This window comes from Boleophthalmus pectinirostris, unplaced genomic scaffold, assembly GCF_026225935.1.
Source record: "Boleophthalmus pectinirostris isolate CB_2022bp ecotype Guang Dong unplaced genomic scaffold, ASM2622593v1 HiC_scaffold_23, whole genome shotgun sequence".
Taxonomy (NCBI): domain Eukaryota; kingdom Metazoa; phylum Chordata; class Actinopteri; order Gobiiformes; family Gobiidae; genus Boleophthalmus; species Boleophthalmus pectinirostris.
Window position 1 is genome coordinate 31,765,627 of NW_026571207.1, and position 24,611 is coordinate 31,790,237.

Consider the following 24,611-nt stretch of genomic DNA (forward strand, 5'->3'; position numbering starts at 1 on the left):
AAAACACACACATGCTAACACAACAACAGGGAGGAAGGCAGGAGGCGATATTGAAATTTGGTGTCACTATTATCATGGTTAAAATAATTGTTATTAAAGGACTCATGTTACGCTATTTTCTGGTTTATGTTTCATTCACACATGTTTAATACACAACCCTGCATATTTAGGTTTGAGTTCTTCTCTCAAACACAAACACTGTGTTCCACCTTGTGATGTCATGTGGTAATACAAGAAGTCCTCCACTGTGTCCAGGTTCAATCACCTTCACTAAAATCATTTGGATAATTTTAAATCTGGAATTGCCAGTCTCTACTGATCTAAATGTAAAAGATGGTCCATTAACTTGAAAACAACCACTTAATGACATCGTAAGGTGGAACAGAGATTTTGAGCTTTGGAGATGTAGACAGACTAATAATAAAGTGTCATTCAAACATGTGTGAATGAAACAAAACACAACTTCAGGTATGTTTTGATGAGGTTACTACATTATAACAATGCTTAAAGCTCATAAGAGTCAATTTGGCTTAATATGGACCTTCAGCGACAATATCCCAATAATTATTAAAGTTGCTGACGGTAAAAAATTTAATGGATATGAATTATTGTAACGTTATGAATAGTTTCCATATTTAAACAGTTACAGAACTGTACTTTGTTATAAGTGAAACAACAATGATTTAGAAGCTATCATCATGCAGAAGCACATTCTGGTGATAAAAATGGAGATTATCTTTGTTGGCAATTATCTTGATATTTAAAAATATCCCACGAACGATTGTCTACCCTTTTTATTCACGATAAGCGATATAATTTTTTATCATCCCATTTTTACCAGGTGGTTGAATTATTTCATTTTGAGCAGAAAAGATATAAGGGAGCCTATACCAATCTGCCCCACTAAAAAGTACAATTGATACTATTGCAGTTGGATTGTCAAAAGTACTGATACTAAAACGTCTCGTCTGAACCTTCATGAACCTTTCCTGAATAGTTTTAGAATGATCTTGAGCTGTATCAGAACAAGTTTAAAAGTATAAGAGCACATAGATTAGTATACACCCATGGACCACTATGGAACTTACCTGGACCACTGAGGGATTACACAGATGTAACACAACATGGGAACAAAAAAGAAAGTACTATGCTTTAATGTTGAAAATCACAGTGTATTGTCTAAAGAAAGGGTGAATTTTATTATCATGGTGGTATTAGAATTGGTATTGAGTATAGAGTCTACGCTTTTTATAAAATACACAAAAATTCTTATGGGATTATGAGAAAAAATGTAAATAACACCTACATATTTAAAGGTACAATGTGTAACCTTTCTGGTGATGGTCTATTCATGTGTTTATTTACAGAGTTGTGGATCCAGACGCCGCAGGTCTGTTTATGACGACCCAAATCCTGCCGTCATCACTATGTCCTGGTCCAATTAACAGCTATTTTCTATAATGTGAGTACTGACACTAAAGCCAAGGACACACTGAAAACAGACCCTTCTCATAATGTTAAAAGAGTACCTACTACCATTCAAAAGTTTGGACACGCCCTCTCATTTAGCCACCCTTTACTTTGTCAAAATATCTTTAGTAGAGTTATTTAACTTTTTTGTCTTGTTACATAATTCCATATATCTTGCTTCATATATTTGATGACATCACAAGGTGGAACAGAGCATTTTGAGCTTTGGAGATGTACACAGACTGATAATAAAGAGTTACTCAGACTTGTGTGAATGAAACAATTTAGTACAAGACCTATATTTGTCATTAGTGCAAGAAAACTGCTTTGTCTTGTCCTTCACAATTGGCAGAACAATTTCAAGCTACATTATTATTATTTTTTGTATTATTTTAGAGTCATAACCTTGATCCTATAAGTAGTGTGGTTGTGTTCCAATTGTAAAAAATAATGACTGGAATCGATCGATTGAAATCACAAAAATGTATTCCCTATTATACAATACAATTCTAATACAGAGCTCTGGGTCAAATCACTGTCCCTGATGGCCTATTCTACACAGGTCTTATAATCAGGTAATCTGACGCCTGCATCTGTCCCTTCACCCAGTATGTATACATTCACAGAAATATGCAAATGATATGTTGACCAGGTTCACGCCTTGGCTCCTCCTTGAAGCCTCTCCATTTATGGGAATGACCAGACCCATTTAGGTTTGGTGCCAGCCAGGATGACCCCTCACCAGCTGCTCTGTAAAGAATTTCCTTAAAAAGTCACAACCTACACAGCAGTATCTTTAAACACATATATCAGATGTCAGTAGTTAAACATTAATTGTGTGACTTCATTAACAATATTTAAACAAATATATAATTTCAGTATTTAATATATGCATGTAGTACACTCACGACACTTTATTTCTTGTTACGGTCTTCAGTAGCCTAAGACAAAAAGTTATGATGCTACACCAATTCACTGTATTGATTTCTCCTCAGGTCATTTCTATGACAACACGGAAGAAGTTTGACCTTTGGACCAGCTGAATAAGGTCCTCCGTGCACAGCAGCGCCCATCAACCTCACTGTGTTCCTGTGACTACCTTCTGTCCAACTAAAAAAAAAAAAAAAATCCTGTCCAACTGTGTATTTATGCGGGGTTTTGCAGAGCCGTGCTAAAATGGATAAATATTTAAAGATATGGCAGTGAACAGAGAGCGGTGGGTGGATGTCACTGACAACATGTTAAAAAGTACACAAATATAATGAATACTTAATCAAGGGACAGTTCTGTGTTTATAAAAGTAGAAGTTTGTGTCTCAATGCTAATGCTAATGCTAATTTTGAGGCATAGTAAATATACAAACAACACCCCAAACTGAATTATTCTACACATTTAAAAAAAAAACAAAAAAAAACAATTGTGTAGTCTTGACTTTAATTAATAAAAAAAAATTGAATGTTTATTTTATAGTTTATTATTTTAATAAACGTGACTGTTAGCTTTGAGACACAGTGAGCTAGCTAGTGCTGCTGTGCACAGAGCCTATTATCCTCAACTAATTTCTTGTTTTTCTCAACTTTTAATAATTAGCACAAACTAATCAGAAGGGTTTGGAGTGTATTTAGGATGATTGATAAAGTATGAAATTTATGCTTTGTTTGGTGAATCCTGAATCGAGCAGGCAGTTGATGAAAACGGTGGTGGGAGAGAGTTTTGATCAAAAATATCATTAATATAAAATCTAACAAAGAGTTAAAGAGTTTTGGCTGCACAATGATGGGAAATGGTCAAATTCATTATAATCCAATTAGACAGAGACAGAAGGAAAGCGTGTGATGATGGAAGCTGAATTTTAATATATTTGATTTTTTTACTTATTAAATTTTTTCAGTTTAAATAAAATAAGAAAATAATAAAAAATTGGCAAAAGTGGGAAGAGTACCTCAAAATTTCTGTTTGGTTTCCATGAGATGATTGACGAAGAAAATAAAGACGTTATCTTACTTAAGGCACTTTTTCCATGCATTTTCATTCTGATTCTGTCATATAAAGTGGAGTAATAAAATGTGCTAAGAAGCTATTGTGTGGACTGCAGTATTGTTTGAAAGAATAGATGGAAAATAAAAAAAATATATAGTATCAATGGTTGTTTTGGAGATATGCAAAATATGAAATGAATCAAAGAGGAAAAGGAAAGAGCTGATTAAAAATGAAATAATACACAAATAATTCAAACAAATGTACCCAATTAATTTCTATCCACCAGTTTTACAATCACACAATTCTGACCTTAACAAAATGTGCCAAAATTGGTCCAATATTTGACCCGTATACAACATTACCTCCAGAGGCAACACATATTTAAATTTTTCATCCGTGACTTACTTTCCCAAACAATGAAAAATGTCCCTTTAGGGCTCCACTATGTGTATTGTGACTATACCAGCTTGTCAATGCCTGATCTCATCACATCGCAGGTGGCCAGTGGTTGTGTCCTTCAGCAAGACTCTTCACCCACATTGCCTAGTATAAAAATGGTGTGTGTGAGCGCGGGTGGTCAGAGGGGCAGATGCCACAGATTAGCAGCCTTGCTTCTGTCAGTTTGCCCAAGGCCAGCTGTGGCTACAATAGTAACTCATCACCACTGAGTGTGAAGTGCAGTGCAGCATGGAGTGTAAAGGGCTTTGGGTGTCATGAAAGGCGTAATATAAATCAAATCATTAAGTAAATCATGAATTACACTACACACGCTACTGCGAAAAAAAGTCTTTGTTGAGTTTTAAATGTTTTTGAATCTATATTAGGTGCAAAGTTTACCAAAAAAACTAACAAAATATGACATGGATAAAATTAGTTCACAATTTCATTTAGTTTTATTCCATATTTTAGTGCCATAAATCAAAAGGGACATTGTTATATTATCCAACAAAATGAGAGAAAAGCACACAATTAATTTCTGCTCTGCAGTTTATTTCAATATAAACTATACATGGTACTAATACAGTCACAAATACAGGTAGGTTTCCGGTGGAGTGGTGTGGTACGAGTCAAGGTAGATTTAAAACAGCAATATAGGCAAATACAAGCTGTGATATTAGCCACAAACATGCTAACTGTATGCAATATGACACTACATGAACAATACTTAATGACAGAAGAGCAAGATGGCCGCAAATCTAAGTAAAGTTTTTTTTTTAATTAGATATCATTTTAAGTCCTAAAACATGAAATCACCCTAACTGCCATAACTGTGATCTGGACTCTGTACTGATGCAACAGACAAAACGCATTTGCACGTTATACTGTATCTGCTGCAGTCTTAATGTCACCTTGTGGTTTTGCATTCTATATTCCAGTATTTGCAATTTACTTGTGAAAATGACAAATCCTTGACTTCTGAATCCAATAATAATACACATAATGCATAATATTTGTTCTTTAAAGCAGCAAAAATGGGTCAAATGCAGGTTTACCGTATCTGGATAACTTTTTGGGTGGGGGTCCATCACCTGCTTGTTTCTACAGATATGTCATTGCAATGCCTAGAATGTTCCACAGTATGACATTAAAACAGCTAACACACCTTACATTTATTCAATTACCTAGAAAAAATACCTAGAAAAACAGACATTCTGACTGAGCGGGGATTGCCTCGACACAGATCTGACCTGTAACTTTGTCTGATTTGGATTTCATACCATACTGTTGTCTCCATGGAGGCAAGCATTTGACAGACCCTCCACCTGAAAAGGTACACAATGCACCTTTAGCAGATGCACATTTCAAGTAGGAGGAAATCTTTCTCTATAAACCAGGCTTTAAACTGACCCGTACCACACAGTCAAGAGGAAACATTAAAATGTGATAAACTTTAGCTCTGCTCCTGAGGCGCAGAGGACTGGACTGACTCTGGCTCCTCTCCGTTCACATCCACAACGCCATATTTGTTTTTTAAAGATCGTCCCAGAAAGAGCCAGTACTCTCTTCGTATCGTGTCCTTCTTTGTTGCTAAAAGGTCACAAATCTGTAAAGAATGAGAATCAACAGTCAAATTATATTAGTAAGATAGCAATTTTTCTTTGCCATGTATCCTACCAGGACAACTGAGAGATTACACAGATATGTTAGCAAGAGTCTATATATAGTGATCATGTATAATAGATTTTGTCTCAATATGATGATAAAATAATTTAAATATTGTGTACAGGGTTAAGTTTAAATAGCACTTATTTTGACGTTAGCTGTCGAGATCATATGCTTCTTTAAAGGTGTCCTGTGTAACTTTGGTGGGGGTGGGGCTTGTCTGTTGTTTCTATGGATATGTCATTGCTCTGCCTGGAATGTTCCACAGTATGCCATTAAACAGCTCTATCTTACATTTATTCAATTACAGGTGGTTTTACAGCTCAAAAATCCCTAGGAAAAACAGGCATTCTGACTGTGAGCGAGGTTGTCTCTCCACAGAGCTGACCTGGATGAAGATAGAAAGGTTTAACGCCATACTCTTAAACATTCCAGATAAAATAATAACATTTCCATGGAGAAAAGTATTTGATGGGCACTCCACTAGAAAAGTTACATAATGGACCTTTAAGTAAACTTCATGCAACCACAATGACAAGTTGAATAAATAAATATAAAAATAAAATATAGTATAATGTTTCCCCTTTTTCCCAATTTTGCAAAGTGGTTCAAGAAACAAGAGTGGGATAATAAACCTTGTGACTACAGAGGACTCATCTGTACAATAATAGCCAACTCAAATATGGGTACATAATTGTATCAAATGTAAAATCAAAAAAATGCATTCTTCAAAATACGGCCTCACCTCTAGGGCCTTCTTGAGTGTGTCCGCCCGCTCCTCTGTCTCTGATTGGCTGCTGGTTTCCATGGCATCCTCGTAGCAGTCGAACAGGAAGGCGAGCAGATATGGAGAACAGTGCGTCTCCTTTAACTCCAGAACGCGCTCCATGAGGCCGGGCTGAGAGTACAGACCGCGATCCTGAAGCATCCTGGGAAAAACAAGAACAGTATTATTATTAATCTAACCAACAGCCTCCAAGACAAAAAAAAAAGTCTGTTATGTACATTTTATACTGTCACTTAAAACACATCCACTAGCATTTCAGATTCTAAATATGATTAAACCATGGACTGTATAAAGAAGTGGACTAAGGCAATATGACGTCACCCATAGCATTTGGCTCCAGTCATGAGCTCATGAGGCTAGCAGAGGCAAATTAGGAGAGTTACATATTAAAAATAGATATTGATCGATGGACTAAACAGTGAAATAAAAACACCCGGATCACGCAGAGCAGGTTAATACAAACATTTTAAAATCAAAATGAGGAGCCTGACAACAGCACTTACAGAAAGCAGGGCAACATTTTTTTAATCCAAAACCAAGTCAGAGTTGACTGAGCCAGAAGCGCACCCATGTTCACTTTCGATTTAGAACATGGTGGCTAGTGGTTTAGCTATGTCCATTTATATATAGTCTATGGATTACACAAATTGTAAGTCCAAGAATATACTAATACCAGTTTATAAAAATAATACAATGTTCCACAGTATGACATTAATTAATACAAGGTAACGCTTCCCAAATGGCAGGTATGGGACAAAACAAGACTTCAATGTAATCTATAATAAATAAACTGCTTGTTCAGATCACACTTTTTGTTTATTTGTTTTAATTTTAATTTAATTTAATTTGCTATCATTATATTACTACTTTTCAGCTCCACGACTTTTCAAGAAATTTAGCATTAATCCTTCTTTGGTTCAGTCCATATGTAAATACATGGGGTAAAATCTCACAAGATCTTGTTAGTTTTGCTTTTTAACTAGAAAAGTAAGGTAAAATACCCACCTTCTCATACAAAAATAAAAATACACACATTAATAATCATATTATCTATTATTCTATTTACCGATTACAGCGAATCATATGAATTACTACTATATTAGTATCTTAAATCTTAAATTATAACATTGCAATGAAAACTGACTACATATGTTTTTGTAGATCGATTACAAAAATCAAAACTTGAATCTGCCTGAAACTTAGAAACAAAGATAAAACAGGTCTTACCCTTTTAAATAATTCCAGACACTTTCATTGTGAGGCGCCTTCTTGATTTGAGTCAAACAATAGCTGCAACAGACACAAAAAATATGCTGTAATAATCTCATAATGAACATGATGCTAAACATATCATCAGTAACCATTAAACAACTTGAAAGCACTTCTCCAAGTTATTTAATGCATTAATATCACGGCTACCAACTGAAATGTCTCACTTGTAAATGTGAAAACCTGTTCACTAATGTTTTAAATGATGCTAGTTAGTACATTCTGTAGCATTCTCAGCAGTGATACAGAACAGTGATATTTCTGTTGTTTCTCTCTGACCATGGTATAAGTAGTTACACCACAGTATGGACAGGTGGGACTCACTCGATCTCCCTCTGGATGACGGCCGGGTCGGAGAAGCCGGTGGTGTGAGAAATGACAAAGTGCCGCTGATTCCAGGCAGAGTTGTTCCGGACGTCTTCCTCCAACAAACTCTCCACGTACGACAGCTCATTTTCCCACAGTTTGTACTCCTGCAAAAGGTAAAGGGAACAAGAGGTATACTTAAACTTAATGCACCTTCTTAAATGTTGTTAAACAGTCAGAAAAATGTGTTCTTTGCATATGAACATGAACGGTTCCTGTAAATGCATTTTTCCCATCACAGACACACAACATCTGATCTGTGCATGACCAATATCTACGACAGGTATTATTCCACAAAAAAAGGTCATAATCAGAAAAAATAAAATAAAATGTTGTGTGCACTGTAAAGCTACTATCTGTAAGTTTTGTTGTTGTTGTTGTGATAACAAAAACAAAAAAAACCTTTAAGAACTGTACCTGGATGACCCACTGTCGGTGCTGCCAGGCGTGGTAGTTTTTGGCGTCTTGACTCAGAATTTCTGCAATAAACTCCAGCTCCTCAGATGGATCATTCAGCCACTCCACCACCAACCGCCTGTGATGCCTGGTCAAACATTTCAATATTTTATATTAATAATTAATGAATATTAATTTACATGTAATATTTCCAGTTTTCAGATATGCATGTATTTACTTTTTAGTTTATTGATATGTTTTAACAAATTAATCTTGTTCCACTTTTTAAGACCCTATGAGAAGGCTAAACTACATCGGGGCAGTCTGCAGTCTTTGTGACTTGTGGATTTGAATGTTCTGGTGGTCTGCTCATAACAAAGCTGGACAAATCTTGTAAATGGTGGAGGTGCAGCATTGTTACAAATGCTACAAGGTAGATCTCACCAGACTTGGTAGTTCTTGGGCTGCTCCTCAATGATGGCAGTGATGTACCTCATCTCCTCCCTCAGGTCTTTCCCTAAGGCTTGAAGCAGCACTCGCCTGAAATGCCTGAGGACATACAAAATAAAGATATCCAAGAATATATTAATTATGTAAATAAGTTGCAATTGAGAAAAGACCTATCATTTTCTGAAGTTCCCAATTTTTAACCTGTTACCATCCACCTATTTTGGCGTGTGCACAATAGCACTACATACCCAAGTGCCATAGCTTATTAAAAGAAAACCTTAGAACCCACATGCTTGTGTGAGGCACCATTTTAAAGCTTAGGCCTTCTAGTTTCTGTAGATATGCATATGAAGACTGTGAGTGCTGCCTAACCTACAGTACAGTCAATTAAAAATTGTATTTTTTTGCTTCGAAAAAACAATTGAAAAAAATAAAGGCCTTAGCTTGGGCATACTTCATGCTAGGCATTTGTGACTCACTACAGTCATTGTTCAAGTTGTTGGCAACAACTGTGTAGAATTTCAGATCTCTAGGACAAAGGGTTTTGATGCTGTGAGCCTTTGTGTATACAAAATGACAATTCGGCACAAGATTGCCAAATTTGTGCTAAAATAATAATAATATAATAATAATAATTGTTATTATTATAATACTAATTCTTCTGAGCTTTAGGCATGTTTTCTCAAGAAAAAAACCTAAAAGTAGCCAAAATTGTCTTCCAAGTGGCAGATCTGCCCAATATGGCCCCTCCCGCACCGCTTCTTGTGTCCCTCTCTGTGGCGCCTGTAAACACCGCGTCCGTTTCAAAGACCATCTGAATGTCCCACCCACCGTTTGAAAGCTCTGGTGATAGGCTAAAACAATATGTCAATCACTTTCTGGAAGATCCAATGACTGAAGAGATTTCCCGTAAACAAACTGATGACGCGTGCGTAAAGCCAGGAAGTACGTCGGTACGTTAGCTTCTTCAGCGGCTTGTCCCAGCTAAACCAGGCACCGACAACAGCGGGGAGGGTCTCATTTTGAAGCTAAGAGTGTGAGGAAAACAAGCGTACCCAAGAGCGCCAAGAGAAACGGAACTCAGAGAGGGAGAAGGCTCGGAAATGCAACATCTCTTTTCATTCACGCTTTCATCCATTCATACGGACGAGGATTTTCTGGATTATTTACCCACATGGAATTATTTTATGGAAAAAACTTGATATTCTTTTTCTGTGGATTATTACGGATTTATTGAGTACAACTTTTCATGGATTGAACGCGTTTTGGACCGACAGAACCGGCTCAAAGGTAAGAAACGCGTATCTTATTCTTTGATTATGATGTGAATTTTTAAGTTATCGCGTTTTGGGCTCGTTGTGTGGCATAAAATGAATGATATAGTTGTTTTATTGAGAAATTAAGCTTTCAAACGATGTATGGCATGCCAGTAGTGAAAACAATAATGAAGGTGAATATACAGAGTGAACATTTTTTATTGGAAAATCGCCCGCCGGCGGGCGGGTGGATGGTAAGTGGTTTTAAAACATCAATCTTTTCTATATGGCTGAGTACATGTGTCTATAGCCAAAATAATAGCAAAATAATGTATGTAAACACAAGGTCAAGTCTGCTCTCACCAGACTGTGTAGTTGGCGGCGTTCAGGTCGATGGCGTCTGAAGTCAAAGCCAGTGCTCGTTCACTCCTCTCGTCTTTCTTCAGCAGCGCTCGGAAATAATCGTAAACATCTGAGACTGTGGAAAAAAAAAAAAAAAAAGGGCAAGTGGTTGTATTTATTTTACATCGAATGCCAAATCCTTCTTCCAGAATGTAAAGTTGCCAATTTAAAAATTTCCTATTTGATAAAACTGACAACTCAACATTCACAGAGATAGCAAACACATGCAATAAACCAGGAGTGTGCACACATAAGAAAACATATCTTAAGAGATAAAAAAAAAGTGCTGTGAAATTTTGCAGAGGGCAAAAATAGAAAAAAAAGCAAACCAAATCATGTCTCGTTCTCATGGACCCAAACTCATGTTTCATACCACCTCTAGTTACACTATGGCCGTGTCTCATTTCTCTTTCCTTGCTTCCTTCTTCTTGATTCCTCTCCTTGATTGTGCAGGAAATGGGTGAGGAAGTCCCACCCACACAGGAGAGACAGGGAGGAGAGAGGAGCAGAGGAGAGAGGGACAGAGGTGAGAGTTTCAGATAAATTAAACAAAATATATGTCCAACATCCTTTCTTGCTGTCCCTGTACTTGTGTTTTTCCAACATACAAACTTCTCGCTGTGAGACAAATAAAATTTAATTATTTGCTCTGATGTCCCCCTCCTGCATACCCAAATGTTTAACTCTTTGCAGATACATTAATTATGACCTTTAGTTATAGTTCCTGCTATACTTTGCAGTACATTGCTGTTTTGTTTGTTTCTTTTCGCTATATTTATACATTTGAACTGGTTTCAAGATGATGCTTAATGATGATAAAGGGTAGACCTGATCAGATTAAGCTTCAGCCTACACCTTTTTGGTATGTGCATGTTAAATATGACTGACCACGGTTTCCTTCCCTTGCCTCCTCTGAGCTTTGGGACATGCTTAATATGACACATTTGATGAACAGCTGAAAAATGGTGGATCGTAGAGAGGAATCAAGAAAGAAGCGAGGAAAAAGAATGGAGATGCGGCCTATACACTCATAAGCAAATGGGTAGTTCTTCCGTCGCACTTACACTTGTCAGAATAGGCTATTTTCACCACCGGGTTTGGACCATCATCTTGGGGAACAGGCTCCAGATCTGCCCACTCTTTCCTGTCCCTGTAACAAAAGAACAAAAAATAACATTAAAAGGTGATATAACATTACTACTGCAATAAAGTCCAAAAAACAAATGTTTAAATCGCTCTTAAAATGCCCCTGAATATACCACGAGTAATGAGGTGACGCCCCTAACTCTGAAATTAAGACCATATCAGATATATTTAGCTTTCTCTATCTAATCATTTATTAGCAAATGTGCAGATATACAATTGCTTGTAGTAAAACAAACATGGTATGACAAAAATCGTTAAGTTCAACAATTTATCGATATTTAAGTCAACATGATGCTACCACCAAGCTAAGCCGATACTGCACACCCATAAATGCAAAATTAAAATATTTCACCTGTAAAACACGTATCGGGTCGGGTCCACGTACTCCTCATCGGACTGATCTTCTTCATCTTCACCGATGTCCTGGTCGTCTTTTATTGCAGCCGATTCATTTGTAATTCCTTCTAAACCCGACATTTCAGAACCTTTAGCTTTTAGCCTTTAGCCTGATCCGCAGCACTTCCAACACTGACCCGGAAGTAAGAAATCAAAACTTCCGGTAGGAATAAAGCGTTTTTATTTAAAATTTTATGTTATACTTAAATGTAAATTAAATGTAGAGTTCTAAAAGTGAACATTATAACTGAATCTATTAAACTGCATAATTAACTAAGAGAAACAGCAATTAATTTAATTAGATTTTGTATATATATATATATATATATTTTTATTTTTTTTTTATTTTGTGAGCTTTGACGTTTTATTCTCCGACATTTAACTGTCTGATTATTGGAAAAAAAAAAAAAAAAGTTTAAGATCCATGCTCCATCTTCTGTTCTAGTTTTACATTACACAGTTGGCACAAGTCTTAAGAGGAGCAAGTTTGATATTTTTGTGACCAGAGAGTATTTACCCGGGACAGTCCCAGTTTTGAGCCTTGTGTTCCCTGTCCCAGCAGATTTATACAAAACCATTGATTTGTCCCAATTTTATACAAGAAATGTCCCAGATGTCCATATTTCTGACCAATCTGATCCCTGCCAACAGTAAAGAGAGATATAAACTGTCATTTGTTTAGGTAAGCTACAGAAAATTTGCTTAAAATGACCAAAACACAAAGAAATGACTCACATGGGCCAAGTGCTTAACATTTTTTTAAAATTAGGCACTCATTTCACAATTTTATTATTACCAAACACCACAAACCAGGAGTGTCCCAGTTTTTCATTTTGAAAATTTGGTCACCCTACCCTACATACACTTTTTTTTTTAAAGAAATCAATGTAAAGTTTTATAAATGAGATCCCAGATCTTTACAGGATGCCAAATGCCACTGCACAGTATGACGTTCAAGATCTGACATAGGTATGGAGACTTTGCAGCCGATATCACCACAACAGAAGAGATAATTTATGCTGTTAAACAAGTCCCTCAAAAATAACATTAGTCACAACCTAGCTAGCATTAGTCAACAGTTTTTCATTTTTCTTTTTTGTGGAAAATCAAACTCTTAAACAGGACCACGAATGGTGATGATCACGGTCTCTATTTTGTATTTTTTCTGACCATCTAAAAACGTTTTGACTGTTTGCTAATGTGTGCATTGTGTCACCCTGGTAACTGATGAACATTCAGCCATATACATACATGTAGAATGCCCTGAGCGTGATGTCACCGTAAAGTGACAATAGTAGGGATGTAACAATAACCGAAATACAGTGATATCGTATCGTTAGAAGTCTCACAATAATATTGTGGGCTATTACAAAATATATCGAATTACAAGTTCCTTTGCTTAAACGGTTTCATAGTAGCAACAGCTTATAAACATAGAGAACTACATATCTCATACTTCATTTCAGTGCAGACAACATGAAGAAATATGTTTACTTGAATTCTTGGGATTATGATGGAAATAATGTACACCAAAATCTTGTCACGGTATATTTAAAAGCAAAAAGAGTGTCCTACCTACAATTATATAAGCCTTTTCAAAATAACGCAATAAATATTATGCCGTGAGATGCATATCGTGATAATATCGTACCAAGAGATTTGGATATTGTTACATCCCTAGGCAATAGTATAATGCCATACTGTGGAAGATTACTGGAAAAACATTAATATCTCCAGTGAGACAAGGAGGTCCTCCACTTAAAGTTACTTTATGTCTTTTGACGTTAAGAAAAGGTATATATAGAAATAAATGATGTTATCAGTGAGGTCAAGCAGAATTTTATTCTCATCAATGGCTCTGGACATTATAAAAATAAATAGATGATTCACAGTCAGTGGATTGTAATACAAATTGTTATCAAAATGATGAACCAGCCAAAATAAGGGATTGAACACCAAAGTGAACATGTTGAGAATGAGACTGAATATAAAACCATTTGAGATTTGAGGAGACAGCGGCAAGTTTCTGAACAAAGGCTTGACCCAGAGTTTAGGGACTGTCTTCTTGGGGCAGTCCATGCTTTTCAATGTAACGTCTGGAAAACAAAAAAAAAACAAAAACAAAAAAAACATTAAGAAATAGTCAGCATTTATAAAATGAGAGTTATGAGAGAATGTCTTTTAAGGCCCGATATTAAGCTATTATCTGATCTATGTTATAATGTTGCTTCCTCATCAAACGTGTGTGAAAATTTTTCCAAAAATCCTAAATATAATGATTTTAACTGTTTTAGTAAAATGAGTAGTCTAATCTGTCATAGCCACAATAAAGGAATCTGCCTGAAAACCCTGAATAAAAAAATAAACTCCAGTGAATTGAGTGTCTTACCTTCTGGCAAAGTTGTACAGAGCTTCTTTCCTTTCCTGCAGAGACAGGTGTCTGTCGGCTGGTGATCTCCCAAATGTTTTGGCAGCAGGCTGTGGAGTGAGCAGAGGAAAAAAACATCAATACACTGAATTGTGTCTAAATTGAATTAATTGAAATTTCCATGACATGGAATGACTTTCCTTCTAATTAATGCTGTGGAAACTGTGTCCGTGTTTATTAGTCTATGTTGCTCAAAAATGGACTCTTGTGAACTTTAAGATTTGTCATAATCTTACCTCATCAAAAACATGCATGGAGTTCTATTTTGTTTCATTCACACATGTCTGAGTAATCCTTTATTATTAGTCTGTCTACATCTCCAAAGCTCAAAATACTCTGTTCCACCTTGTGATGTTATCAAGCCTTACCTTTAGTTCAGTAGCGATCGGCAATTCCAAGGCAGAAATTATCCAAATGATTTGAATGAAAATGTATGGAGTTTAAAAACACAGTAGAACACTCCCTGTACATGACATTGCAAGGTGGAAAAGGATGTTTTTGATGAGGAAACAACATGATTATGGATCATCAAATAGGGTAAATTAAAAATCCTTTAAATATATAACTACATGTATATGTAATGTAATGTAATATGATATATTATTTATATATTATAAATAAATAAATTAAAGTCTTTTAGACTTTTAAAATTTTTTTTGCTAAAAAGTTACACTGTGGAGCTTTAAAATTATATGTTGTCCAAGTGATTGACAGATTTTACATTTTTACAGGGACAATTGGAAAAGAACTAAACCATTATTTGAAGCAAAAATGCTTTTAGACATTCAGAATTTTGTTGTATTTTCTTTCTTTCTGTTTTTACTGAGGTATAGTTCATAGCATAGTTTCACCACTTCATAAAATGCTGAGTTCATTAAGGGTCTGACCTTGATGGTGGGGGCGGAGCTTGAGAAGGAGCTGAGCGTCGAACTGAACGCTGACGTCCCAGAAGCCTCCAGGGGCTCCTCTTTGTTCTCCAGTAAATTTGTGATGGTTGTATCCACACAGTTTGTTTTCGCTGAACAAAACATGAAAACAAAAATCAAGTTAAACAGGTGTAACTTTTCTGAAAGGGTCTGCAACCTGTTTCAATCAATCAATCAATCAAACTTTATTTGTATAGCACTTTTCATACATTTGAAATGTAGCACAAAGTGCTTCACATGCAACAGAAACATTTTTACATTAATTAACACCCCTCCCCCATACCACAATTTAAACAGAAACATAAAAACTAAAAAACTAATAAACATAAAGCTCTTAAAAGTTATAGTAAAAATTAAAAGTGTGTAGCTAAGACCAGATGGAGACAAAAAAAAATAGTAATGATAATTTAATTTAAAACTACCATAATAATAACAATAATAATGATAATTTAAGTTAAAACAGGTAAAAGTTTCAGTTAAAAGCTAAATTAAAAAGATATGTTTTAAGTTTACTTTTAAAAATATGAACACTCGCAGCGGACCTCAGATCCTCAGGCAGACTGTTCCACAGACGGGGGCCGTAAAAGCTAAAAGATGCCTCACCGTGAGTTTTAGTCTGGACTCTTGGGACAGCTAAAAGGAGACTACCTGAGGACCTGAGAGTCCGAGAGGGCTCATATGATAAAAGCAGATCAGATAAATAAATAGGACTAAGACCATTAAGAGCTTTATAAACCAATAAAAGAACTTTAACATGTTTGTCTTCATGGAGATCTTAATGCTTTGGTTTAAACTGTCCAGAATCTAAAATATGGTATTAAATGAATCTGTCAACTATAGATGTTAAGTATTATTAAAAAAAAAAAATCAGGTAACTTGTAACAGGTAACTTGAGCCCTTAAAGCACACAATTTTGCATAATATAGGACCTTTAAGCTATTATATTTGAAGTGTGCACTTCAAAACACTCGTACTTGTCAGAAAAATCCCAGTTGGATATTTTACCCTCATTGTTCAAGCCTTCTGAATGAACAACCAACAGGAAACTAACCCAAGTCTTTAGTGATGATGCTGAGAGGGACATGAGGGAGCACATCTTTGACCTGCTGTGCCATCTTTGCCAGTCTGCGCTCGTCTGTGCCCAGGCTCTGGATAAAACCAAGACCGATGGAGCCGGGCCGGACACCTGAGGCAGGCAAACAGTGAGTCATCCAGAACAGACACAATAGGCCTGTCACATAATACATAATATGTATATAATAATAATAACATATACGTAGTAATAACATAATACGAAGTGTGATATACTGCTGTAAATATAGATGATAAACGATAATATTGAAACGAAACCACGAAGCAAATTTATCCCCCCAAAAACTATTCTTGATGTACAAAATGAAAAAATATCAGCTGCAGTGGATAAATAACAGAATGCAACACTTAAGTAGTTTGTATCTATAATCAGTGGAATGAAAAGTATAACCTGTGAAATAAAAACATCAGGATCACGTAGAGTGGGTTAATACGAACATTTTAAGACCAAAACGATGAGGCTCACAGAAGCAGTTACAGAGAGAGTCGCAACAATATTGCAAGTCAATGGGAGCCAGGGTCAGGAGGAGCCGGAAGTGCCCCCATGCTCACTTCCTATTTGGAACACGGTGGCTAGCACGTTAGCTATGTTTTTATTTATATATAGAGCATATGAGTGGAACATAACAAAGTAAAAAAGTATTGTACTTAAGTATAAATTTTAGGTATCTGTACTTTACTTAAGTAGATTTTTAAGTGGATACTTTTTACTTTTACTTCACTACATCTGAGAGCAGGTATCTGTTTTCTACTTCACTACATTTTTGAACAGGATTTAAGTAAAAAATTTTTATTACTGTTTGACATCTGCTGAAAAGGGTCAGGGTTTATTTTAAATACGTTCATATTTTGAGCAAATATAAGAAGCTACAAAAATTTAATTGTTCGTACTGAACAAAATTCACCACAAATCTGCTAAATACTTTTACTTTTTACTCTTGAAGTACATGATTACAGGTATTTTACTACTTTAATTTAAATATATTTTTTCAGGGGGCATACTTGTTTGAGCCTGTGGGGCTGTGTATCTCTTCCTCTTCGTGTGCTCTGCTTTATCGGCTTTGGTGATTTTAGTTGCGACAACGCCAAGTTCAGCGGCCAACAGCTGAAAAATAAACATTAAAAAAAAAACACTGGAAAAAATGGCTATATTAAAAGGTGCACTATGCAACTTTTCTGCTGGACGGTCAGCTCCCTGCTTGTTTCTATGGAAAGGTTATATCTTTGCCTAGAATATTCCACAACGCTGACACCCTCAGGTCAAGTTACAGGTGAGATCTGTTGAGAGGAGACCCCGCTTACTGTATGAATGCATGTTTTTCAAGATATTTTGGAGCAATAAAACACTTGTGGTTGTGTAAATGCAATACAGATATGTTAGATTCCATACTGTGGAGTATTGTAAGCAAAAAAATGCCACTGCCATGGAGACAAGCAGTTGACAGATCAGCCAGAACAGGTACATTGTGCACATTTAGCTGAGGTGTTTTAACATATGTTTTAAAGTGCACTGTGTAACTTTTCAGGTAGAGAATTCGTCAAATACTTTTCTCCATGGTGATGTTATTGTTTGTCTGAAATGTGCCACAGTATTGTATTAAACCTTTCTATCTTTAGGAAACCAAACCAGATCAAGTTGCAGGTCAGATCTGTGGAGAGGTGACCCCACTCATAGTCAGAACGCCTGTTTTTCTAGATATTTCTGTGCTATAAAACCACCTGTAATTGAACAAAGGTAGATCTGTTTGTCATACTGTCATACTGTCATACTGTGGAACAATCCAGACAGAGCAATGACATATCCATGGAAACAAGCAGGTAACGGACACCCAAACGTAAAGTTACATACTGCACCTTTAAGTGTAACGCTGTGGTGTATTAAATGAAGAACCGAGAGTACATCATATGTGCTGTTTTTTATCTAAAATAATGATATGTAAAGTTAGATTTAGATTTTACCTCTTGAACTTTATCTGCAAACTCCTGTGTTGATTCTCCATCTTGTCTGGACACCGGAGGGAGCCAGCTTTAAAACAAGAGAAAGTCACAAGTTACAAGTTAATGCAAAAAGGAAGTGTGGAAAGTGATATAACATGAATGTCAACTAGAATCTATAAAACTGAACTGAAGTATTAGGAAGTTTATGGCTGCAGGCAAAGTTATACTAAATAAAACATTTTTCTTACCTCACATAATACACTGTGACTGGAACAAAAAAGGTCCACATGAGCTCCACCAGCCAGCTGCACTCTGGGATGCTCTGAAAATAACATGTAGTAAATTTACACTATTATTAACAAAAGTTCTGTGCTTACTGAGAATGAGAAAAACTTGATTGTGCCCTCTATCTGCTGCTCTGGCAAAACAGGTTAATTTGTTAATGTAGTACCTTTTTTAACTTCAACACCAGAGGCTACATAAAGCTCCTTGAAAATAGAGTCAAAAAACTATCATTAGATTCAGTTAAATGTGATTTACCAAAGCAATGAAAGGTCTGGATACGTGTAAGGCCACAGGCTGAACAGGCTCCGCCAGAGAGAATGGCCACGAGCTGCAGAAGAAGAGCAGGGTCAGAAGAATATAAGACCACATACAATGATATCAAAAACACCAGAAGAAGACCACATACAATATCTACGTTTTAAACTGGGGAAGGGGCAATAAATGACAATATCATTTATCATGATAAAAAGGGTACACAATAATCATTCATGGGACATTTTGTATAATTGTGAGAATCGCCAGCAAAGATAATCACCATTTTATAACCAGAATGTACTGAAAAAAGCAACTTATCCATGACGTTTTCTTCTAGATCACTGTTGTTTGCACTTACAACATGGTACATTTATAACAGTTGTTTAAATATGGAACATATTCATAATATTAAAGTTCTAATTATTCATATCTATAACATTTAAAACCGTCAGCAATAGCAATCATGATATACGTGTTAATCGCAGTTATATTGGCCAAGACAACAGGGACACCAGATCTTGTCCCGTTCCTAATGCCTAGTTTAAACTGTGTTGGAAAAAGGTCAGAAATCTTTGCTGGACTTAGCTGTTTAACGATCAGAATGCAGATTTGATAACCTCGTTTGCGGTTAATATCTCTAGTTACTGGGTCTATCCACCGAAACAAAAACTGGCACAAACTTCAGCGTCTTCTTTGTCTGTATAATTTCACAATAGTTTCAGAAAGCGGTGCCATTATTCAACCCTAAAGATGTGAGTGTCGACAGCTGAAAAGACCTTAAGATCAACATATGTGGATCATAAGTTTGAATAGTTCTTTCAAAAACAGTGACGCTCCCATAGAGTTAATATAGAGGCCCCTTCCCTCCATCTGAAATATAGGGCTGCAAGATTAATTACAATCGCAATAAACATGCCAAAAACAAACAAATGTTCTGATTTCTGTGTTGTTTAGAGTTTTTTAATCATGGATGAAAGCAACCTGACTTCAAAAACAGTGTCCAGATGATAACTTTAAAACCCTCTTCTACAGTTAAAGCTATATTTATCTTCCAGAGCTGGTAGACTGTGATGGACTGGGCCAGGCCTGCAGAGCTCAAGCTTTTATGACGTTATCAAGAAAGTAGGTATGGAGAATTGGAGAGTTGTTTGCAGAAATTTGTGTAAATTTTGCATTTGGCAATACCTCTTTGTCAGTATCAGATCTTGGAGGCTAAGTAGGGCTGGGCTTGGGTTAGTGCTTGGATGGGAGACCGCTGGGAGGTGCCACAGTGAAGCAGCAGTGGTCCATGTGTTGTTTGAATGTGATATGTGAGTGAGTGTTAGTGGTGGTCAATGACATCATGCTGAGGGTGTTCTATGTGTAGCTCTATGCGGGAATGTTCAGGATTTTCCATGGATAGCCAATGCACACATTAGCAACATTAACACAGCAAAATGGATTTAAAATATTAAATTCATTCTCAAAAAGGTTCCGTTTGACTCTGCATGTGACTGATTGTTTTTTTTAAATTCTGTACTCTTCTCTTTTAATGTAAATTTTATGATTATTTATGTTTTGATTTGAATTACTTTGTGTACAAATTGTCCTATACAAATAAACTTGCCTTGCCTTAAAAAGCACATTTTCAGGAGCCTGTGATCAGTCCAAGCTGATGACTGTAATATTATTTGAGAGGGACTTGTTTAACAGCACAAATCAGCTCATCTGTTGAAGATCCAACTAAGTCTATGATTTGTGGTCAGACTGTGTCAAATAAAATGCGCACCATGTAACTTTTTATTTGGGGGTCCATCACCTGCTTGTTTCTACAGATATGTCATTGATCTGCTTGGAATGTTCCACAATATGACATTAACAAGATCTACCTTACATTTTGTCAATTACAATTGGGTGTATAGCTCAAAAATACCTAGAAAACAGGCATTCCGACTGTGAGTGGGGTTGCCTCTCTACATAGCACGTAGCGGACCCTCCACCAGAGAAGCTACACAATGCATCTTTAAAGCAGAGTTGTGGGTGGTGGTGGGTGGGAGTACAGACCTGAACTTGAGCAGGCCTTTGTGTCTGTTGCTGGTGGTCTCCTCGGGAAACAGGAGCAGGGGGGCAGTGCCGTCAGTGCAGCAGTATCTCCTCAGAGTGTCTCCCATAGACGCTGCAGAGGCCTGTATCTCCATGAAGCCCCGAGCCCAGCACACAAACCCCGTCCAGCCCTCCAGGTGAGGCTACGGACAACAGGCAAGGCAAGTTTTGTATACACAAAGTCATTCAAAATCTTTACAGAATGAGAAATACATTAAAAATGCATAGCTTTATTTAAACTGTTAAATGACTAAAAAGAACCAAATAAAATGTTCCTAGAATCAGAATTTCAATTGCCATCTATCAACCATCAAATACGTTCTTGCATCGTTTCAGATAATATAACATTTCAGGACATTCCAGTGTTTCCCGTAGATTTTGTTAAGGTTTTGTTATTTTTAGTTGTATAATTCCATCTCATTCAATTTGTGGAGAATAAATGTCATTAAATGTCAACACTGTAGTCTCTTTTATAAGTTTATGATAACACGAGCAGCATCAAAAACAGATTTTGTTATGCCATTACAGAGTGCAGTGACATCACATTGGGGGTGTTCTACATGTATCTCTATAAGCGAAATGTTCAGCAGTTATCGTGGTGACACAATGCACACATTAGCAAACAGTGTCAAAAAAGTTTTATTGTCTGAAAACTCAAAATGGATTTAAAACTAAATGTGTTTATGGTCCTGTTTAAGTGTTTGATTTTCAACCAAAAGGTGAGAGGGACCAACTGAAAAAACTGTTGGCTAATACTAGTGTCAGAGACTTTTTTTTAAGTGCACAGATAATCTCACCTGTTGTATTTCCAACTAAGTAATTTCTTTCTGATCAGATTGTGTTAAAATAAAGGTCAGATTAAGGCTATTTGAGTAACAGCTTCTAACAGAGTAGTGCTTTCATTTAGCATCACAACCCCAGGGATTATTAATGACCTCAGCTGCTAAGTATCAATAGTCCAATTTGTTTTAGGCTATGGAACTATTTTTTACCATGGGTGCCCCTGTAGTCTCCTGTATTAATAGGAAAACACTGCATTGGGTTAGGGTTAGGGTTAGGTTAGATTGCTCACCGTGGTACAAGGCGTCAGGAGGCTGAGGATGTTATGATCAAACTCTGTGACGTGATTACAGACCAACAGTTTTGTGTTTTTGTCTCTGGAGCGAGGGTTCTTCTGTCGCACGTGCATCCCCAGAACAGAGCACATCACCCGCACTATGAACCTGCAGCCAAGACGGAGGAGTTAAATGTCCTATGACACAAAATGGACTGTTCTGAGCTTTAAGTCATGTTAGAATGTTGTTACCTCATCAAAAACATGCCTGCAGTTGTTTTGTTTCATTCACACATGCTTGAGTATTCCTTTGCTGTTAGTCTGTCAGCATCTCCAAAGCTCAAAATGCTCTGTCCCACCTTGTGATGTCATGAAGTGGTAGATTTTATTTTAACAGCTACCATTTACCTTTTGTTAAGAAGAAATTGACAGTTCCAGGGCTGAATTTATCCAAAAGATTCTAGTGAAGGTGTACGGAGTTTAAAAACACAAAGTGGAGCAGATCAGCTTTCTATCTGAGAGAAAAACTCAGCTTAATATGCAGGGGTAGTGTGGATTAAACAAAACACAACTCCAGGTAATACTAAATAACAAGGTCTCACCCTGTCACAATAATTACTATACTGACTTATGTTCAATGTATGAAAGCTGAAACAATATATTTGAACTCAATATTTATAGCGTGAACAATTTCTTTGCAATAATGGGGATTTTTTTTTATTTTAGCTGTAATACTTAGAGTTAGACAAACTTTGTTGATCCACAAGGGAAATTACTTGGACACATAGCTCATACATCAGAATATAATACATAACAAAGAGAAAAAACATAAATTGTAACAGTAAATTACAAATAATTATCAGAAATAGCAGAAATGCAATAACATTTGAGCTGTACAGGGTCGAATAAGAAACTTTTATTGCTGCACATGCCTTTTTAATGATACTGTGTACTTAAAAAATGGTTTACAAGGATGATTTTGCATTATTGGTATTGTCAGTAGCATTAATTAGTTTCAGATTTATTGTTTATTGTTACATATCTCTGTAGCAATGTATCATGCTTCAGAATTTGTTGTGACAAGGGGACAGGTTAACAGAATATGGAAAACAGTTGGAATAAACTCACCTTCTAAGAAAACATTCAGGAAGTGCACAGCTCACCAAAAACACATGGACTCCAATAAAGATCCGAATTAGCACTAAACAAATGCCAACAGGGGAATAAAGGAGCAGCAGAAGAAGAATGAGGGGGTCTTTGGGAAACCTGTTAAAAACAAACAGTATTATTTTAAGCCAAAAACAAGGAATGATTTTGTAAGGGTAGGTTCTGTCTGCACATTGTATTTATAATCATAATCAGCTCGTGTGTGAAAAATTTACCCCAAACTAATATCTACACTCAACTTCCAGAGTGTTTTGGTGTGAGGAATGCATCTGGTCATTTGTGTACAACTCTGTCAGGTTTCATTTTCTATTAGTTATTACACGTGTCTCTACATGATTATATAAGAGCTTAACTTTGCCACACAGGCCAAAACAGATTAGTAATTAGTAATTAGTAGCGTTTTCCGTGAGGCAAGACACATCCAAGCTTAGACAGATAGATTGTACAGTCTATGGTCCAAACCTACAAATGATACTGTTCCCACAACTGAATGGGTGCAGTTGCATTTATTATATTACAAGATTGTGGTTTATTTCTGCTTAGATTTCGATTTGATTAGGGCATCTGAGATTTGTAAAAAGTGGTATAAGTAATGTTTAAGTAATTTAACTCAAAGTGACCAGTTGAGGGTTGGTGCAGAGATCAAGATATTATTTCCACTCACTGTAAATTGGTGCTTAGTTTGTGGCTTAGAGTAAACAACAGGTTTCACAGTTTTAACATTTTCGCAACATAAATCAGCCAATATTATGTGAACATGACCCGTGAAATAAAGTTAGCCAAGGAGCTATAAATAACACTCGTCTATGATCAAAAGATAGCTGTGTAGTTAGCAACTGAGGTCACCGCTAAGTTAGCACATCAGGTTTGCACTCTCGGCGCAAACATCGCTCTGATCGAGTAATAAAGGGAAAATATTGTCCAATACTTACCGCCGAAAGTTGAACAGATCTTCAACCCCAAGCGACTCCATTTCTCCACACTTTAGCTCAAAGCTAACAAATGCTAATGCTAAGAGAGCGTCCACAGACTATAAATCAAATGAGTCATAATATCGTCCTCGCCCGTCGCAGTACCCAAATAAAAGCGCGGGTAGGTTAAATCAGGTCCCAGAAAATCACAAATATGAAATAGAATAATTTGGAGGAATCTGAGCAGGAACTTTGATGATAGTTGTTCACAGATGTGTCAAATCAGGTAAGGTCCGCAGGACAGGACAAACACTTCCGGTGTGACGGCACTTTCAAAATAAAATGTATACTCTTAAAAAAATTAAATAAGGTGACCAGACGTGCCTATTTACCATGCTGTTCACCCGGGACAGTCCCAGTTTTGAGCCCTGTGAAAAAATAAAAAAATAAAT

At 36.4% G+C, this 24,611-nt stretch overlaps 2 protein-coding genes across 4 annotated transcripts; both read right to left on the minus strand.

The window, feature by feature from the left end:
* Positions 1 to 4,419: 4,419 nt before the first annotated feature.
* On the minus strand, positions 4,420 to 12,163 carry fnta (farnesyltransferase, CAAX box, alpha). Its single transcript, XM_055159087.1, has 9 exons — positions 11,978 to 12,163; positions 11,544 to 11,629; positions 10,441 to 10,555; positions 8,816 to 8,920; positions 8,393 to 8,519; positions 7,934 to 8,082; positions 7,568 to 7,630; positions 6,299 to 6,482; positions 4,420 to 5,494 (listed from the first exon to the last, which is right to left on the minus strand). The coding sequence occupies exons 1-9, from the start codon at positions 12,100 to 12,102 to the stop codon at positions 5,342 to 5,344; spliced, it is 1,107 nt and encodes a 368-aa protein (XP_055015062.1). The 5' UTR covers positions 12,103 to 12,163; the 3' UTR covers positions 4,420 to 5,341.
* A 1,681-nt stretch (positions 12,164 to 13,844) lies between these two features.
* Positions 13,845 to 24,486, minus strand: aup1 (AUP1 lipid droplet regulating VLDL assembly factor). 3 transcript variants are annotated; one of them, XM_020931660.2, is made up of 12 exons: positions 24,181 to 24,486; positions 23,210 to 23,347; positions 22,100 to 22,250; positions 20,989 to 21,170; positions 18,946 to 19,018; positions 18,654 to 18,727; positions 18,427 to 18,493; positions 17,470 to 17,572; positions 16,427 to 16,561; positions 15,337 to 15,467; positions 14,411 to 14,499; positions 13,845 to 14,117 (listed from the first exon to the last, which is right to left on the minus strand). In XM_020931660.2, the coding sequence occupies exons 1-12, from the start codon at positions 24,219 to 24,221 to the stop codon at positions 14,072 to 14,074; spliced, it is 1,230 nt and encodes a 409-aa protein (XP_020787319.1). In that variant the 5' UTR covers positions 24,222 to 24,486; the 3' UTR covers positions 13,845 to 14,071. The 3 variants fall into 3 exon arrangements, with proteins under 3 accessions (XP_020787319.1, XP_055015060.1, XP_055015061.1); XM_055159085.1 differs by lacking the exon at positions 24,181 to 24,486 and adding an exon at positions 22,334 to 22,440 and having other exon boundaries at positions 23,210 to 23,325; XM_055159086.1 differs by lacking the exon at positions 24,181 to 24,486 and having other exon boundaries at positions 22,100 to 22,279; positions 23,210 to 23,336.
* Between the last annotated feature and the right edge of the window lie 125 nt (positions 24,487 to 24,611).

Coding starts and splice junctions, on each gene's coding strand:
- fnta (XM_055159087.1), bottom strand. CDS start 12,102: ATGTCGGGTTTAGAAGGAATTACAAATGAATCGGCTGCAATAAAAGAC. Junction 10,556..11,543: donor AATAGCCTATTCTGACAAGT/GTAAGTGCGACG, acceptor TTTTTTCCACAG/TCTCAGATGTTTACGATTAT. Junction 8,520..8,815: donor CCCAAGAACTACCAAGTCTG/GTGAGATCTACC, acceptor ATGTTTGACCAG/GCATCACAGGCGGTTGGTGG.
- aup1 (XM_020931660.2), bottom strand. CDS start 24,221: ATGGAGTCGCTTGGGGTTGAAGATCTGTTCAACTTTCGGCG. Junction 22,251..23,209: donor CCTGAATGTTTTCTTAGAAG/GTGAGTTTATTC, acceptor TCTTGGCTGCAG/GTTCATAGTGCGGGTGATGT. Junction 14,118..14,410: donor CTGTACAACTTTGCCAGAAG/GTAAGACACTCA, acceptor TTTGTTTTCCAG/ACGTTACATTGAAAAGCATG.